Source organism: Penaeus vannamei, chromosome 16, assembly GCF_042767895.1.
Source record: "Penaeus vannamei isolate JL-2024 chromosome 16, ASM4276789v1, whole genome shotgun sequence".
NCBI classification, from domain to species: Eukaryota; Metazoa; Arthropoda; class Malacostraca; order Decapoda; family Penaeidae; genus Penaeus; species Penaeus vannamei.
The window spans coordinates 9,033,938-9,051,437 of NC_091564.1; the positions used below are offsets into that span (position 1 = coordinate 9,033,938).

Consider the following 17,500-nt stretch of genomic DNA (forward strand, 5'->3'; position numbering starts at 1 on the left):
AAATAAATAAAGACCAATCAAAATTATAACAAATAACTACCATATCTTTATCTTAACAATAATGATAATGATGATAATATTAAGAAAATCAATAATAACATAAATCAGTACAATAACTGATGGTAGTTGCACCATCTCACCTGCACACTGAGGTTTCCCAGAGCTGTCTCATACACCTTCCTGAACATCTGATCTTGGTGTCGTGAGTCCAGCGGTGTCCCATCATTGTTTGTTAGGAGCAGATGAGACAGGCGAGCAGCCATGATGCGCTGTTCATGACTAGGGTCACATAGGAGGTGATGTAGTTCACCCATTCCCTCACCATTCTTTGATCTGAACTTAGACCATTCTCGCTTTGGATCAAGCTGTATCAGGTGATGCAAAAATTGTAATTACACAATATACTGTTTCAATAGGTTACTTAATATCAATATTACTGGAGTGAATTCACTTCTCAAGATCAATTTGTTATATGTTATCACTACAATTCAATACCTCTTTAGAAAAGGTGTGAATGAGAATGAATATCTTCACATTGTAATAGATGTCTTTGACCACATCTTCACCAGAAGCAATCAAAACCACGTCTTTAATCTATTTATGACAGGGTGTCCCATATATGAGACACCTGGAAAAATAAACACTGCCAGGCATCCTGCCAGTGTGATGTTAGATCGGAGCTCTTGTTTCAAATATGTAGCGGGCCGTGGCCGGCACGCGGGCAGATTCCGGGCCAGCCCCGTGCGCTGATTTTGTAGCCGCCAGGAAAATATTATTTTTGGCTCCAAAATCTACTGCCGTTAGTGGGTTAACTGAGAAAATATCAATTCTCATTCATATCTTTTACACATTGTTGCAATGAACACTGTTCATAAGTATGTCTACATTTACTGATTCTATATCCACTAAAGTTCATTCAAATTACACCACTAACCTTTGTCATTTCTACCATAAGTTGGAAAATTGCTTTGTCTGCAAAGTAACTGTAGCTCCCCATATGGTGTTTCTGAGCAAAGGCCTGTGACAGGCAGACAACATTTTGCTTGGCTGTGTCTGACAAGGAGGCACCATTATCAGTCAGGAAATCTGTTGAAAAATAATATGAAAATTCAAGTACCTGGAAATATAATATAAACACATTAGGTCAACAGAATTTTTTTTTGCATGATAACCCAATCGCAACAGGTGTCACATATATGAGACACCCAAAAAAAAATAAACAATGCCGGGCATCCTGCCAGTGTGATGCTGTAACGAGGCTGCGCTGCGACACAGCAGCGGGCCGCAGCCGGCGGGCGGACAGACTCCGGGGAAGCTCCACCCGCCGATTTTGTAGCCGCCCGGAATATTTTATTTTTGGCTACAAAATGTACCCGGCGTGAATGGGTTAATATTACATGCATAAACTCATAAGCATATTCTGCACATTCTAGCATGCTGAAACCACACACCATTCTGGTTGAGCTTCTCTAATCTTTCTATTTATCAAATGAACCTGTATGCATGCACCTTTTAAGGGGACCGGGCTTACAATATACTATTTTTAAGGTACAATTTCCCTTCATACCTTTCTATTCTGCCCTCAGAGATATCTCAAAACTCGTTTTCCAAAAATTTACCAACATCTTTTTAATCATCATCAAAAAAGCAAAAATTATAAGCTACTACTTTTTCCCCTTTTTGTTAATCAATTCCATTTCTTTATTCTGAATAGAAAGAAAAATGTACCTAGAGCATGATTTGTTCCTTCTATATATTATAATCTAGTAATTTTATATTGCCTTAATGATTAGCATTTTTCAAAATTCCTATATTGCATTCTATTTACTAAATACAGGTATACTGCAAATAAAGTTCTACTGACTGTAACAAACTTTAAAATGGTGCATAATACAACTATTTGGGTGAAAATCAATTGGGAATCCAAGTTAAATTTGTCTTGAGGAAAATCAGGGTCAAAGTTTCATAATATATGCCACAAATGAATCCAAATGACTACTAGTAAATGACTTTTATGACATCATCTTTATAATAATGACTTTATTTTGTGCTGGAGTCTGTCAAACTCTGTAAGAACAAAGTGAAACCAAAAGCAAATAATAAGCAAGTAAGGTAACCTCACAGTAGTGTATGATTCATACCTGGCAATTAAGGAATAGTTAGGAGTGATGACCTTCACTACACTTCATTCTATGTCTGAGTGGGGGTATTTGCTGCATGTGTCATGCACCTCCTATAAATGCCGTCACTGCCCTCATTCTTCTTTAACATTCAAACTTTGTCTTGACTGTGAAACTTATATATTTATATATATATATATATACTTATACATATATATATATATATATATATATATATATATATATATATATATATATATATATATATATATATATATATATATATATATATATATATATATATATATATATATATGTATATATATATATATATATATATATATATATATATATATATATATATATATATATATATATATATATATATATATAATGTATCCACACACATATCTATATGTATGTTTGTATGTATGTACACATTTATCTAATGCACTTCAGTCAAATCCAGGACATCACACCATCTTTACCCACCTGTGATGATTTTGATAATGAAAGAAGCAACCTGGGGCTCTGATGAATACTTCTTGCTGACAGCACTTAAAAGAACAAACCCATCTTGCATGTTGGCTTCATCATACTCAGCCTTGAACAGTGCAACCACAAAGTTGAGAATCTGAAAGATAGGTTAATTATTTCAATAAAAGCACCTTCTTTTCTACAGATACATATATATACTAATAGCATAAAAATCACATCAACAAGGAAATGACAAATAAAAATAAGAAAAATACAAAGCTTGCTTTAACAGCCTTTCCTTTCAATATATGAAAAAATAATGAATATAATATATAAATTAATAAGAAATAAAATAAATGAACAAATAACAAAAAGAATTTTACCTCTTTCCCTCTACTCTCCTATTATTCCCTCACTATGTCCTTATTCATTCATCCCCCCTCCCTCCCTCACTCATTCTCTCTCTCTCTCAACTCACCACAACAACATCAGTCATCTCAAGCTGACTGCTCTTGGCAAGGTCTTCCATCAATTCTGCAACCTCCAATAAAGGCTGGTTATTCTCATCATCTCTCCCTACGCCCTGCACAAATCCATGTGTAAAGACGATGAGCTTCTGGGCCTCCACAATACACTTGTCCTTAAAGCTTAGGGTGCTGTTGTCATCAAGTTTCAGCTGGTCTTTTGTCAAGAGGAAAAATATGGGTTGTTGTGTTAGTACTGGATATATACTGTAGGCATTCTGGTATGCAGGCAGATGGGAGAGCACTATCATTCATAATTTTCTATTTTACTTCAACACACATATAGACAACATATAAATGAGCACAGAAAATGAATAAAATCAATACATTTCCAAAATATCAAACTCCTACCACTTACCCTTTGTCCCTGATAGCATGAGAAATGAAAATATTTAGGGGTCCTACATAGCCATATGTGTTTATAGGCATACAGCTCTATACAGGACAAAATAACTTACAATCAGAAAAAAAAAAAAACTTTTCAATAAACTCAATTTTTTCTCCAATATCAATTCTTTCTTAAAAAAACTCACCAACTGTTCCATTTGATTTGTCTTCGTCATCACTCCCAAACTCTTCGAAGTCATTTTTCATTACAACTGTGGATTCACTCTCTCTGTCATCAAAGTCCATTTCAAAATCATCATCCATTGCATCTGCAATACATGATATAAAATATAAACATATATTTTAGATCCTCCTACTACTCCTCTTCCTCCTCCTCCTAATGCTGGGCCTATACATGTAAAAAATCTTGCAAATAGGCTAATACAATGGAAATCAATGACAATTATTAATACAACCTTTGATCTAACAATACCACAATCAATTCTGTAGGAACATCAACAGCTCCTATCTAGTTGGGGTTTTCACAAAGAAAACAAAACAAGGTAAATATAGGATTTTCCCCATAAACATTGCCGAGGGCTCCAATATCTTACTTCTTCCACTTGTAAAGGGCCTTCTGCTTGTGTAGATCTGCGTAGATCCAAGCTGGGTTGTGTTCACAGGTTTTGTGGCCCTAGCCCTCACTGCCTCCAAAATCAAGCCATAGAGGATGGCAGGTGTTTTGGACATCAGCAATTTCCGTACTTCCTCTCTGTTCCTCTTTGTGATTTGATCCTAAGGTAACAGATGTATAATGATATTGTGTGAAGGTAATGAAAATATGAAGTGGGAATGTGAAGATTTGGATGTCTTAGCAGTAATGTATCATACCAACATAAAACATCCACACAGAGGAAGGAAAGTGAAAATACTATTTACCTTAAGAAGTTTCGCACAGTCAGTGACTCTTGAGTACAGCGTGCTGAGATGTTCCAAGAGAGGCAGGAGCTGGTTCCAACGATTAAGCTCCGGTTCATTCCAAATCTTCTTGAGACCCAAACCTACCTTTCCCATGACCTGATCCAGGAGTGTCTCCAGCCTGGTTGACATTTAGGGATTGGGGCGGGGGGGGGATAAGCATTGTAAAATGTTTTTGTTATGTAGATCTAATGCCAACTGTTTTACATACTGTAGATCATAAAATGATCAAAGCTCATATGTCTCGTATAATTCTACAGGAAAACAGGAATACTGTCTGAAAGAGCTGGTGCAGTCAGGTATGAACCCAATCAGAAATCTCAAACAGGTTGATTGCATGCAATTACTACAGTTGCATAGTACATCTAAGTACCTTGGAAGATCAAAATAAGAGAAGAATCCACGCTGACAAAGTCCACAACAAACCACTCCTCCACATTCATCAGTTCTATTTTCTCCAACAAAATAGGGATGAATGTAACACCCTAACCTATGGCAATACAGGACAAAGGAATATTTTGCTCACTGAAGAACAAACCCTAAAAAAAGGGAGAAGAATAAATCACAAACACATGATAAGTCACTACATACCAGAAGACGATAAACAGAACCAAGTCTGGAATTATCTTACTTTAAAAAAAGGAGCAGCAAAGAGAGGCCAACATGATTGTACATACTCAAAATCAACATGCTGATGTCTGAGTGCATGTGTATTGTCTTATCATGGTTTGGTTTTATTCATATTTGTTACACTCACAAGAGATTTGTCACTCCAATCCTTGAACTTTCATAGTAAAAATCTATTAATATCATTTCTGTTCTTGACATTAATAAAGATATGAATAATAATAACAAACAATATCAATAGAAATAAAAATTTAGCTAAAATTGAAGAACTGAGGTAAACTGTTCAGATTAATGCTGCATTTGGAAGTGCTCATCTTGCTAATTCAGACAACTTGTCCAGGACCAGCAGGACAAGTGGGCCGCATTTGGAACCTCCAAGACCCTTTCTGCCCAGAATGCAATCAGCTCAAATGTAAACATTCACTTTTTTTTATAATGCAGGTGTCTTTATTTTATATGCTGCACAGGTTTTGTAACCCCTTTGATGCATATTTAACTTACCTGCAACTGACAAACACAAAAAAGTTCTTTGATAACACCAATAAAGGGCCGTAAAATTACCCCCCAATATCTTGTGGTTACCGGCAACTGTCAATGTTTACATATAAAATCTATTGTGATGTCATCTTGTCCTGCTCACCCAGGTTTGCAGGAGGGCGAAATGGACAAGATGGACAACTTGTCCAGGACGATATGGTAGAGGTTCCGAACGGCCAAAAAATCTCATCCAACTGGTCTGGATGAGCAGGACAAGCAGTTCCGAATGCAGCATAAGTAGGCCAAACATCTGACTCCTTGGTAACAAAGCACACATAGAACCATCTTAGTATAAACAAAATTAGTTGAACAAAACTAAAGAAGATGGTACATGCACTCTTCATTAACTGGTGAACCCATATGTTAAAGGAAGGCTGAGTGTGCATTTATGGTCAAGAACCCCTTGTACTATATTTAGTACAATGGCAGTAAATTAGCCAGACCAACAGAACAACTGCAACATAATCCATGGGTCCTAAAACTCGTGAGTGGCAGTTAAACACACAATCTCAACAAAGCGGATACATCTCTGGCCAAAAGAGGAATGACAACAGCTCCATACACACATATCATGATGGTGAATAAGTGTGTCAATTATAGACCAAAGGCAATGAAAAGCTGTTTCCTATGGCATCACTTTAATATAAATGACATACACCCATTAACCCAATGTCGACAGGAAAACAGTGCGTTCCCTTTGGCAATGCCTGGCTAAATGTTTCTGCACATATATGGCTCTGCCAATGCTTAGTCCCAAAGGAGTCAATCAGTAGATCTTACAGCCTCACTTTTCCTTGAAAAAGTGGGAAAATGTTTTTTCTTACTGCTGCAATCAATATTGACACTGCTACTTCTTGTTATAATTATTATAATTACTATATTGTTACTGATATTACTAACAGCAATATGAAATACTAGAAAATATTATCGAAAATCAAGGAAAATGGTAAACGGGAGACAGGTAGTTCACGTAATTGGCTCATTGGTGACTTAGTCCTTGTGGAGCCATCTATGTGTAAAAACAATTACTAAATTCAACACACACAATGGGGCATGGCATGTACGTACATGCCATGCCCAATGGGTTAACTAACAGGTGACAATGGGTTTACTAACAGGTGACCAATTACATGACTGAAGAATATATCTGTGAACACTAAGTACATCTTGTTCATAACAAAAAAGTTACAGGAAAAATCCCGAGTTTTTGATACCACGACAACAGCTGTGGAAAGAATGCATAAGAATGTACCATACCAGTACACCACATGCTTGAATGGTGTGGCTGAGAGCTCTCCCTTTCCTTCTAGCACCTAAGCTGAGGAGAGAGCAAACTTCCCTGTCTCTTGCAGCATATGTATACATGGAGAATGGAAAGGATTCAGTGAAGAAACAGAGCATATAATGCTAGCCACAGCTTAGAAAGAGGGAAGACATCAAATAAAAGTGTTTCTTCCCACCATAACAGAGATGGGAGATCACAGCTTGTGGTTAACTCTAATCAAACCCACCAATCATCAATTGAGGTAAGGTGAGAGAAATAAAGGAGAATAAGCAGGTGCCTATTTACTATATGCTGGGGCACACAATGACTAGCTGGCATTTAGAAATCAGAAGAGATCTTATAGCAGCACTCAAGGGCTGATTCGGGGAGATTGGTGGCAGCACAGATGAGTCGAGAGCCATGTCACCTTACAGGAGCCAGTCTGGCACAGAGTTGAGGGTTATACTAAAGGAGTACACCACAACTATCTAGCCTGTATGGAGAATTGAGCTTTGCTGTTAAAAGTTGTGGTTCAGAACAATTTCCAAGCCAAGAGGATAAAGTAACATAAAAACAGTGTAGGCATCCCTCACCACCATCTGTCCATGCTGGCATTACATTAGTTGGGGTTGTGAAGCTGGGTTAGGGTATTCCCATGGCCGGAAGGCCAAAGGGACATTTTGATGTCCTCACTTTCATTCGCTAATTCCCTCGGTCTTCTGCTTCTTCGTAAGCTATTGCTACTGGGTTAACCAGTTTAGTTTTTGATGTTGGTTAGCCAGGTGTGTTTTGGTTGGCCTCTAGTCCTCTGTCCATATACTTGTCCATGCATGGTAGTGTGTGCCAACGTTCCTGGTGACTTGGTATTTTCCTCCTCACAATTTCAATCAGTGGTTTTTAGCTTCCAATGAGATCTTTAAGATTCTGCATTACAGTTTCATTTGCAATTCTTTGCTTCCAGGTGATTCCAAGGATTCTTTGAAAGCATCATATTAAAAGGTTGAATTCTTTTCGCTGTCTACTTGTTCTGTGTCCATGCTCCACATCCATAGAGAGATAGAAATTATCAATGATTTTAAGTTTCTCCTTTGTAGATGTGGAGATATTTCTGGTATTCCAGAGATTATCAAATTTTGGAAACTTCCCTTTACCCACTGCTAGTCTTCTCTTTACTTCTGTATCTGGTGTAACATCATTTGTAATTGTATCACCACTGCTGTTAAGTAAAAGGATCCTAGATCACTACTGCCATAGACTCATCAGGAAACCAGAGCCATACTTAAGGCCATTAAGTGTTGATGGGCAGAAGGATCCAAGGTGAGAAACCACACAGAAAACAATGTGAAAGACAAAGCTCTCTTGACCCATATGAGGAACAGATAGAAAAAGGGGGGAAGGTTAATCTGATATAAAAGATGGCAAAAGAAGGAGGAACCTTCTGAATCAAGGAAACAGGAACAAAACACTCTTGGAGCTCTCAAGGATGCAGAGCAACCAGCAAAGTATATACACTCCAAGAAAAGAGAAATTGGACTTTCCTTATATCATCACAGCCAAAGTTATGGGGAAAAGAGTGGATTCTTCTCTTTTTTGTTCACCCTGGCATTTGAATGTGTAGTGCTATTAAAAAGATTGCAAACTCAATTTAGTTGAGATTCCTGAATGTATTAACAAATTATTGCTTTGGCTGCACAAGAACATGGAAGGACATGGAAAATATAAAGCTCAATGAAAGATGTCACAGTAATTACATTGTAAATCATTAACAATTACAAACTTCATAAATGAATACATAAAATTAGATAAAAAAACAAAATGAATACACCTCATTGAGGTGAAACGTGTAGTCTCCATAAAAAAAATAATAATAAAATAAAAAAATAATGATAATAATGAATACGACAGAAGCTTTTACCTAACTTACCTTGCATCCGGCATATAAAGCTGAAGAGACACAATCAACTCCAAAGCGAGCAAAAGTGTAGTCAAATCCTGAACTGTCACTCCTTCCTCGGAGACCATGGGTAACAGCTGTATATAAAATAAATATCTCTATCAAGTCAGATATCAACCTCTTTTTACCCTTTCATGCTAAAATATTTGCAAAAGACCAATCAAAATAAGGTAGGAAATTCCAATTTTGTTCAATTTCAACACATCTGCTAAGCACTGTATACCAAGTGATCAACTGTATATACACCTTTCCCCTCAACTTGCAATCCCCTTACCTGGTTGACATATGAAACAACTCTCTCTACCATGTTCTCCTGCTCATGCGGGAGAATCTTCATGTCTGCACACCACTTCTCATTTTCTTGGTTCTCCTCCAGTTTGGTGTGTCTTAGGGGAAGAGCTTTGGAAAAGCTTGATAAGAGATAGTGTTCTGCTAGGCAAGTCAGTGGATCTCTATTGCTCAGTCTTCCTGGCTTCAGTTGGTGTTGCATGAAGACTGCCTGCAGAATTTGGAAATGTGGCTGAACCTATTAATACCAGGAGGGTCTGTACTTATATGCAACATCCACAATGATTTCACTTTGTTTACACAAAATTCATTCTACAAGTGCCTAGTCAACAAGAATTTCATCAACTGTCCTACCTAATCTCATTTCTTGAAAACAATTTTGTCTTATATTCTTTATTGTTATTAGTATTGTTAATAAGAATATAATCATCACAATGTAAATAATAATAGTAATGACAGTAATGTTATTAACCCCTTGGACCCAAATGATGTTGCGGTCACTTCATGGTAAAATCTGGATCGAGGACCAGGTGACATGAACATTCCATCCTCGGGCAAAATGACCGCGGTCCGGGCGACATGAACTTGCTGTCATGAGCTAAGGCCAGGGTGAGGGAAATAACTTGCCCCGAGTGCACAAACCTTTGCAAAGGGGAGGCACAGTGCCTTGTCACCTCTTGTGGGTGTTTGTGTGTGCCTGGCCTACGCGCCATAAGCCCAGGATGTTGGCTACTTACATAACCCACTGCCTGTGTTTTCAGCACTGTGATTTCCATGACACAACCGGATCCAACGGGTTAATAATTTTAGGAAGATACTTTTCCCCAATAATTCAAAGAATGGGAAAATCAGATGAAGTCAGGTAAGTCCAAAAACTGACATCAATGAGTTAATGACATGGCTTTCAGTTCTTCATTTCTATTTCTTTTATTTTCTTTACTGTTTCTAAAGGCCTCAAGTTTATGCCAATAAAATGCATCATCATCATTAGGAGCTAAAGTCGACGGGGGCGCACAGCCGCGTCCACCCTTTGTTTCCACCTTTTGGGGTCCCTCATAGCAAGCCGCTAGGCAAGGATTCGGCCCATCTCAAGCTCCTCACGATCTTCCTAACTCGTCCCACAGGCCTCTTCCACCCAGGGTTATCTCTTACAGAGTCAATCTGGTGGGCAGGATCATCCTGTTGGAAGCGAGCCAGATGGCCGTTTATCCTGAGTTGGCGATCACAGATTGTGCAGGTAGTAGGTCCTGTGCCAGTCTCACAGTGCAACCACTGACTGGACACGTGGTCCCACAAACAGTACCCCATGATCCGGTGCAAGCACCGATTACAGAAGGCATCGAGACAAGACTCCAAGGCACACGGTTTAATTTCCAGATTTCACTACCATATAGCAAAACTGGTATTGTTAGGGCCTTGAAAACCCATAGCTTGGTCCTTCTGCACAGGTACTGACATCTCCAAATACTCTTGTTGAGAGAGTTTGTGATCCCTGCTGCCAGGCCAATCCGTCTGCTGACTTCTTGCTCTGACAGCCCAGAGTTATGGACTTCACTACCAAGGTATGTAAAGCTCTCTGTGACTTCAATGTCCTCGCTGCAAGCACGTACCGACTGAAAAGGTTCTCCTAGCAAGTCCCCAAAATCCTAGATCTTGGTCTTGGTCCAGGAGACCTCTATACCCAAGGGCTTCACTTCATTACTAAATGCATCAAGAGCCACCACTAAGGTTTCCAAGGATTCAGACAAAATAGCAACATTATCAGCAAAGTCAAGGTCTGTTGCTCCACAATGATTCTGAACATTAGCTCTGCCCAGTATCCAGTCCATGCAAGCGTTGAAAAGTGTTGGTGCAAGGACACAGCCTTGCCTCACTCCTGAATTAACAGGAAAGAAGCTCTACAGGCCCCTACCACACTTAATAGCACTTTCTGTACCAGTATACAGGCTTGCTATTAGTTCAATAATCCTCTCAGTCGTCTCTGGATCTCCCAGAGTGATTCCCGATGCACCGTATCAAACGCCTTCTTGAAATCGATGTAGGCTGCAAGCAGCCCACCCCCAAACTCACAACGGCGCTCTGGAATGACTCGATTCTATTGTGGACTTACCAAGACTGAATCCAGATTGCTCTGGCCTCTGATGCCTTAGTAGGTGGTCTCTGATACATCTCAGAAGGATGTGGGCAAGGACCTTGCCTGGTTTACTGACCAGTGTGATGACTCAGTGATTGCTGCAGTCCCATCGGTCGCCCTTCCCCTTCCAGAGAAGGATAACCACACCCCTCCACAGGTCAGGGGGACCGGTACCAGACCACTAGATAGCAGTCAGGACAGCATGCAACCCGCACGCCATAGGTTCACCACCAGCCTTTAACCCACTAATGTTGGTATATTTTGAAGCCAAAAATAATATTTTCCAGGCAGCTACAAAATTGGCACGTGGGGCCGGCACGAAATCTGCCCTCATGCTGGCCGCGGCCTGAAACGTATTCGGAGTAAGAGTTCCGATCCAAGTCACACTGGCTATGTTTATTTTTCCGGGTGTCTCATATATAGGACACCCATTGTAAATGGGTTAACAGTTCAGCTGGAATGCCGCAAATACCCGCTGCTTTGCCACTCTTCAGCTTGTAGATCGCCTCCCTGACTTCAGTCAAGGAGGGTGGATCCTTACTGATGGGTGGAACCGGCAACGGAATCACAGCACTACCTGCATCCAAGGTAACTGTTGGTGAGTCAACCTGATACAACTGTTCAAAATACTTAGCCCAATGCACTGCAATAGGATCTGAGATGATTGAAATGCAGTCACCTGTGAAGAGAGCTTGGATTTCGGCTTTCTCAGGGCTTGGTATGCAGGACAAAGGTTATTTACTAAGAAATGGCCTTCGACCTCCTCAGCAAGGCTCCTCATAAACTGTTCCTTGTCCATTCTTCACAGAGACCGAGTTCTGTGCACCTGAGAATGGTGCAAATCCCGATCCCCTGTCAGAAGAGCCATACAGCAGACATCTGTGGCTTCCAGCATCTCCTGAGAGATAAAATTCTGTCTTGCCCTCAGGCGTTCACCAATCGATTCTTGGGCTGCATCAAGCGTTGCACGCTTGAGCCTACTGGAGATAGCTATGGCTACTTCTAGGTCTTCTCACCTCTGATAGAGCAGCCACCCCAACTCTCAGCCTCCCCAGTTCCCTCAATAGAAGAGGCAACCAATCATCCTGACCCAAAGAGTGGATATTCCAAGCCCCATCCTGAACTCCTGCCTGCAGTTAACCCTTGGGCAGTCACTCCAGGTGGAAGCCTCCTCTACCACCACTGTCACCTCTGCCCCGCATAAGAGGGGGTGGTAGGCTGCGGGACTCAACATTCACCTGTGGGGTTCCCGATGGCTTTGCCCCACAAGCCTCATTCTGTGCTGGCAGCTGCCAGTAGCTCCCATTCCCAACCTGCACCCCAGCAGTCGCCCTCCCTGTGGGGTCCGCAGCCCGCCTCTCTTGCTGGGTGAGAGGGGCATTTCCCCTCCCCCCAGCATTGCTAATTACATGCAATGTTGCCAAAGAGTTATCTCTGGGGGGGAGGAGGACTGGCAAGGCCCACCTCCCCCACACATACATATACATACATATATATATATATGCCTATATAGCTAAACATACACACATATACATATAAATATACATACAAGCATAAAGTGCATAACATTGATTAATTATGATATGGGTAATGTTCTGACTGACAAAAAGATTTCCCTTACATTGAATTACTCTGGAAATTCACAAAAAAATAACAAACAAAATACAAAAATTCACTCATAACTTCTGTCTATGCCATGTTCACCTTCATTTTTGTTACAATAATGTTTTCTTTGATTCCTCAGACCATATGAAGCCTACTGAAACCCATGCCTCTTCAATATAAGTACACATAACTAAAAACAAAAGCTTTATAATCTGTCTCAAAAAATAAATCCATATAACTTTTACATTTCACCAAGTACATTAGATCCATTTATTCATCTCAATTTTCATACTGTTGTAATGTCTACAAGTGCCTTGTTACCTGTTTTATGCATGAATCCCTGAGGCAAGTAAGCACCAGGACTTGTGCCAGAAGTAAGGGGCTCTCTAGGGATGCAGTTCCACTTGGTCCTGTTATCAAACATGTTATCATTAAAAGATTTTATACATAAAAAAATTAAAGACAGGACAAGACACAGAGACAAGAAGAAATAATCAATTTAGTTGAAATACTTATTTAACATTTTTTTTCTTTCAATATTTTGAAAGAAACCTAATATGCCTAGTATTCTCCTTAGAAAGTAACTACAGAAAAAAATGAAATGAAACTACAAAAACATACATTCAAATATTCACACAGAAATAGGTAGACTGATACAGATACAATGAAAAATAAAAGAGAAAAGAGTATAAAAACATTCACATAAAAAATATACCAAACTACAAAAATCAAACAAAGAAAAACAGAAAAAGAAACTTTAGACTGAAAATACACGCACCCTCAACCTCCAAAGGCAAGAGGATTCTCCGTAGACTAGAACGAGCATCCTGCACCTGATCCTGAGCCAGGACTGACAATTCATTCTGGAAAAGACATAAAAAAACAAATCAAATGACTTTCTTAGCATTTTAACAGTATAATTTAGTTACATTGTTTAACACTACTAATAAAGATGAAAACACTACTAAAAGGTAATAACAAATATATATTACACAAAAGTATTTTCAGGAAACTATAGCAATGACCATAAAATTCAAAATTCAGTCCAAACGAAAGAAAAGTCACTATTACAAAATAATCAGCATCAGTTATCATGCAATTCAAAAGAATTTCCAAGATCAACAAACCTTAAATGTCTTTGGCAAAGATACAGTTGTCAAAGCCACCAGAAGAGTGGATGTGGCTGTGGCATTCATGTCTACATATCCCTAAGGAGGAGAGAAGAAAAATATGAATGGAACCTGAATGTAAACAAGAAAAAATGTAGAAGAGGCACATTAAGAAAAACAAATTGAAAAAAAGGGCAAAAGACAAGGAAACGATATGAAAAATTGAGAATAGGAGGAGGAAGAAAAGACAAATACAAAAACCAGATGAAATTGCAAATCATATGTATGCAATCCTATTTATAACTGTGGATACAGAATATCAGATTAACATTACTAACATTATCATCCTCTTGTAGCACACAAATTATTTTTAACCCACTAATGACGGGTGTCCCACATATGAGACACCCGAAAAAATAAATATTGCCAGGCGTCCCACCAGTGTGACGCTGTATTAGGGCTGGCACTCCGACGCAGCAGCGGGCCGCGGAGTCCAAGCCAGCCCCGCGCGCCGATTTTGTAACCGCCCAGAATCTTTTATTCTCAGCTTCAAAATATACCGGCATTAATGGGTTGTGCACCCTGGTTGAAGAAAATGTTCATCTACAAAACTAGAGGTGTGATTTATGCATTACCTGATAAAACAACTTGAAGATTGAGAGGTCAGGAGCCACAAGACCTGTCTTCATCAGAATTTGGAGAAGCTCTAAGCCAGTTTTGCTGCACTGCTTTCCACTAACCAGTCTGGGGAATATTTCAGATTAAAATGCATGGAAGTTTCAGCAATTATAGCTGTTATTTTATTTTCTACTTTTTAAAGAGACACAATAAAAAGTATCTGTCATAGAAAGTTCTGACACTGTTCTAAGTTCCATTTCTCTATATTTTTTTCAATATAATATGATAATGTTATATATCTATATAAAAAGGCTCATTTATTGTACTTTGTAACGAGACAATTGCGAAGATAATCATAATTTCTTTTTCATTGTTCTGTATATATAATACTAATACACGTCTAAAATATTTCGTAAATGCATTCAATCATAAAAAAAGAAAACAAAAAGAAAAAAAATTGTATATATAATATATTAGATGCATTCTCTTTCTCTCATTCTCTCTCTCTCTCTCTATATATATATCTAGAGAGAGAGAGAGAGAGAGAGAGAGAGAGAGAGAGAGAGAGAGAGAGAGAGAGAGAGAGAGAGAGAGAGAGAGAGAGAGAGAGAGAGAGAGAGAGAGAGAGAGAGAGAGAGAGAGAGAGAAAGAGAGAAAGAGAGAAAGAGAGAAAGAGAAGAGAGAGAGAGAGAGAGAGAGAGAGAGAGAGAGAGAGAGAGAGAGAGAGAGAGAGAGAGAGAGAGAGAGAGAGAGAGAGAGAGAGAGAGAGAGAGAGAGAGAGAGAGAGAGAGAGAGAGAGAGAGAGAAAGAGAGAGAAAGAGAGAGAAAGAGAGGGAGAGAGAGCGAGGGAGAGGGAGAGAGGGAGAGAGGAGAGAGAGAGGGAGAGAGAGTGAGGGAGGGAGAGAGAGAGAGAGAGAGAGAGAGAGAGAGAGAGAGAGAGAGAGAGAGAGAGAGAGAGAGAGAGAGAGAAAGAGAGAGAGAGAGAGAGAGAGAGAGAGAGAGAGGGAGAGAGACAGAGAGAGAGAGAGAGAGAGAGACAGAGAGAGAGAGACAGAGAGAGAGAGAGAGAGAGAGACAGAGAGAGAGAGAGAGAGAGAGAGAGAGAGAGAGAGAGAGAGAGAGAGAGAGAGAGAGAGAGAGAGAGAGAGAGAGAGAGAGAGAGAGAGAGAGAGATGAACTACACATCATCGAGATGCATTGGGTTAATAGAGAATATAAAGGAATGGCAGACTTTGGATGATGATTCCAGTATATATTTACAGTAATAATAGCATGCATGTCACATACATGCGCAGCAATATAAATTATAGACATATAAATAAATATATGTATAGATATATATACATACATATACATATATAGAACTAGGTACGTAGCACATACAGTATATGTATATAAACAGACAAAGCGATCAGAGCAGTCGTTTGAATCAGTCATCAGAAAAGGGACTATATCTACATCTTTGTAAAGCAGAAATAAATTAGCTATCCTTACAGAAAGGCAATCACTTCTTTAACTTTCATAAAGTTAAAGGAGGGACAGTGGGTATGGGGTACTGCAAAATCTTATTACATACATTTTCTTTGCAAATATAATCCTCTGGGGAGGAAATTAGGGAGGAGTATCCACACACCACATTTTTTCTATTTCCTTTGGCACCATCCTGAAGTGGCTATGGTGAAATAAGAAAAACTGATGCTTTCTGCAATTGGGCAACAATCTTAGGCTGAGAAAATTAAGTTTTCTGGAGCTAAAAAGTCAATCTAAACACACCTCAGCACAAGATCCCAAACAGGAGACCACTTGCCACTCCTCATCAGTTCATGAGCACTTTTCTCAGGAAAAACTTTGTTGTACTGCAGCGCAAGAGCTCCTAGACACCTATTGGTGGAAATATTGTTATCAGTAAAGATTAATACTTTTACAGAAAAAAAAATAAAATAGAAAACAATGAATATATGACAATAAATATTAATTAGAATAAATGAAAACTAATGATTCAATTATCAATATAAAAGTATCTAAGTTTTCCAATGGTTTTTATTTCTAAAGATCTAGACTGTGCTTAGATAAAACATCATTCTCTGACAATTACAGGTATTTGGGAAATTAATCAAAATTACCTTCAAACAGCTGCTTGCAAAAAAAGTGTCACTCCTCCTTTAAATATATAATAATCTTTTATTGAAACCAAATTATAAACAAATACGTACTGTATAATGTGTTCTTGTACAAATGTGACCCTGCTCTCTCCTAGGGTACAGGTGAACATATCCAACATCAGCAAGCACCTTTCAGTATCAAATAAGCCTGAGTATGATTTCAGCAACTCTAAGAGAATTTGGTACCTGACGATGAGAAGAAAATTAAGGTCAATGATAACCAACTTACAATAGATCTATTAACCAGCTTAGTTCAGGTTTTACATGATTTGTCAGCAACAAGAAGCATTCTTACTAGCATCCCATCTACGAGAATAAAAATAATGAGGCAAAAAAAATGAAGTAAGAGAAAGTAAAACATAACTTTCAAATGTAAGCTGTTTTAAGCATTCTGGGTCAACATATCACCAAAATTCTGGAGGCTGTTTTTCTATGGCCGAACTTTAGCCAAACACTTCCATCACATTCAACTAATTAATATACAACCTAAATGCAAAGCAGAAAGTCCTACCTAAACCAACCAACAAACAACAAGGAAAATCTTCACTGCTACAAACCAAGGAATCACATGTGGATGAGTTCCTTCCTCCCTAAGTTTGGAGGCTAAAGGTTGTAGGCCAACTTCAATCCTCCTCCTCTTGTTGGCTTTTCCGGCCTGTGTCACATTCATGTCAGCATTTCCTTGGGTGCTGCCTGATTGAGTGATATCCAAAACACCATAGTTTGCAGTGTCTCGGAAAATCTAAAGTAAAAGGGAATCATGAATTATCTTATCA

General features: G+C 38.9%; 1 protein-coding gene across 3 annotated transcripts in view; it reads right to left on the reverse strand.

The window, feature by feature from the left end:
• The window catches only part of tefu (Serine/threonine-protein kinase tefu), a gene marked incomplete at both ends in the record, with an annotated part of 57,528 nt that overhangs the window by 37,500 nt on the left and 2,528 nt on the right, over positions 1-17,500 (reverse strand). For all 3 annotated transcript variants that reach the window (XM_070131149.1, XM_070131148.1, XM_070131147.1), the window contains 16 exon segments: positions 141-365; positions 935-1,086; positions 2,613-2,754; positions 3,076-3,278; positions 3,655-3,777; positions 4,063-4,243; positions 4,388-4,547; positions 8,779-8,885; positions 9,083-9,307; positions 13,157-13,245; positions 13,614-13,698; positions 13,963-14,043; positions 14,580-14,688; positions 16,336-16,443; positions 16,776-16,910; positions 17,282-17,466. In XM_070131149.1, the coding sequence (XP_069987250.1) occupies positions 141-365; positions 935-1,086; positions 2,613-2,754; positions 3,076-3,278; positions 3,655-3,777; positions 4,063-4,243; positions 4,388-4,547; positions 8,779-8,885; positions 9,083-9,307; positions 13,157-13,245; positions 13,614-13,698; positions 13,963-14,043; positions 14,580-14,688; positions 16,336-16,443; positions 16,776-16,910; positions 17,282-17,466 (2,310 nt within the window).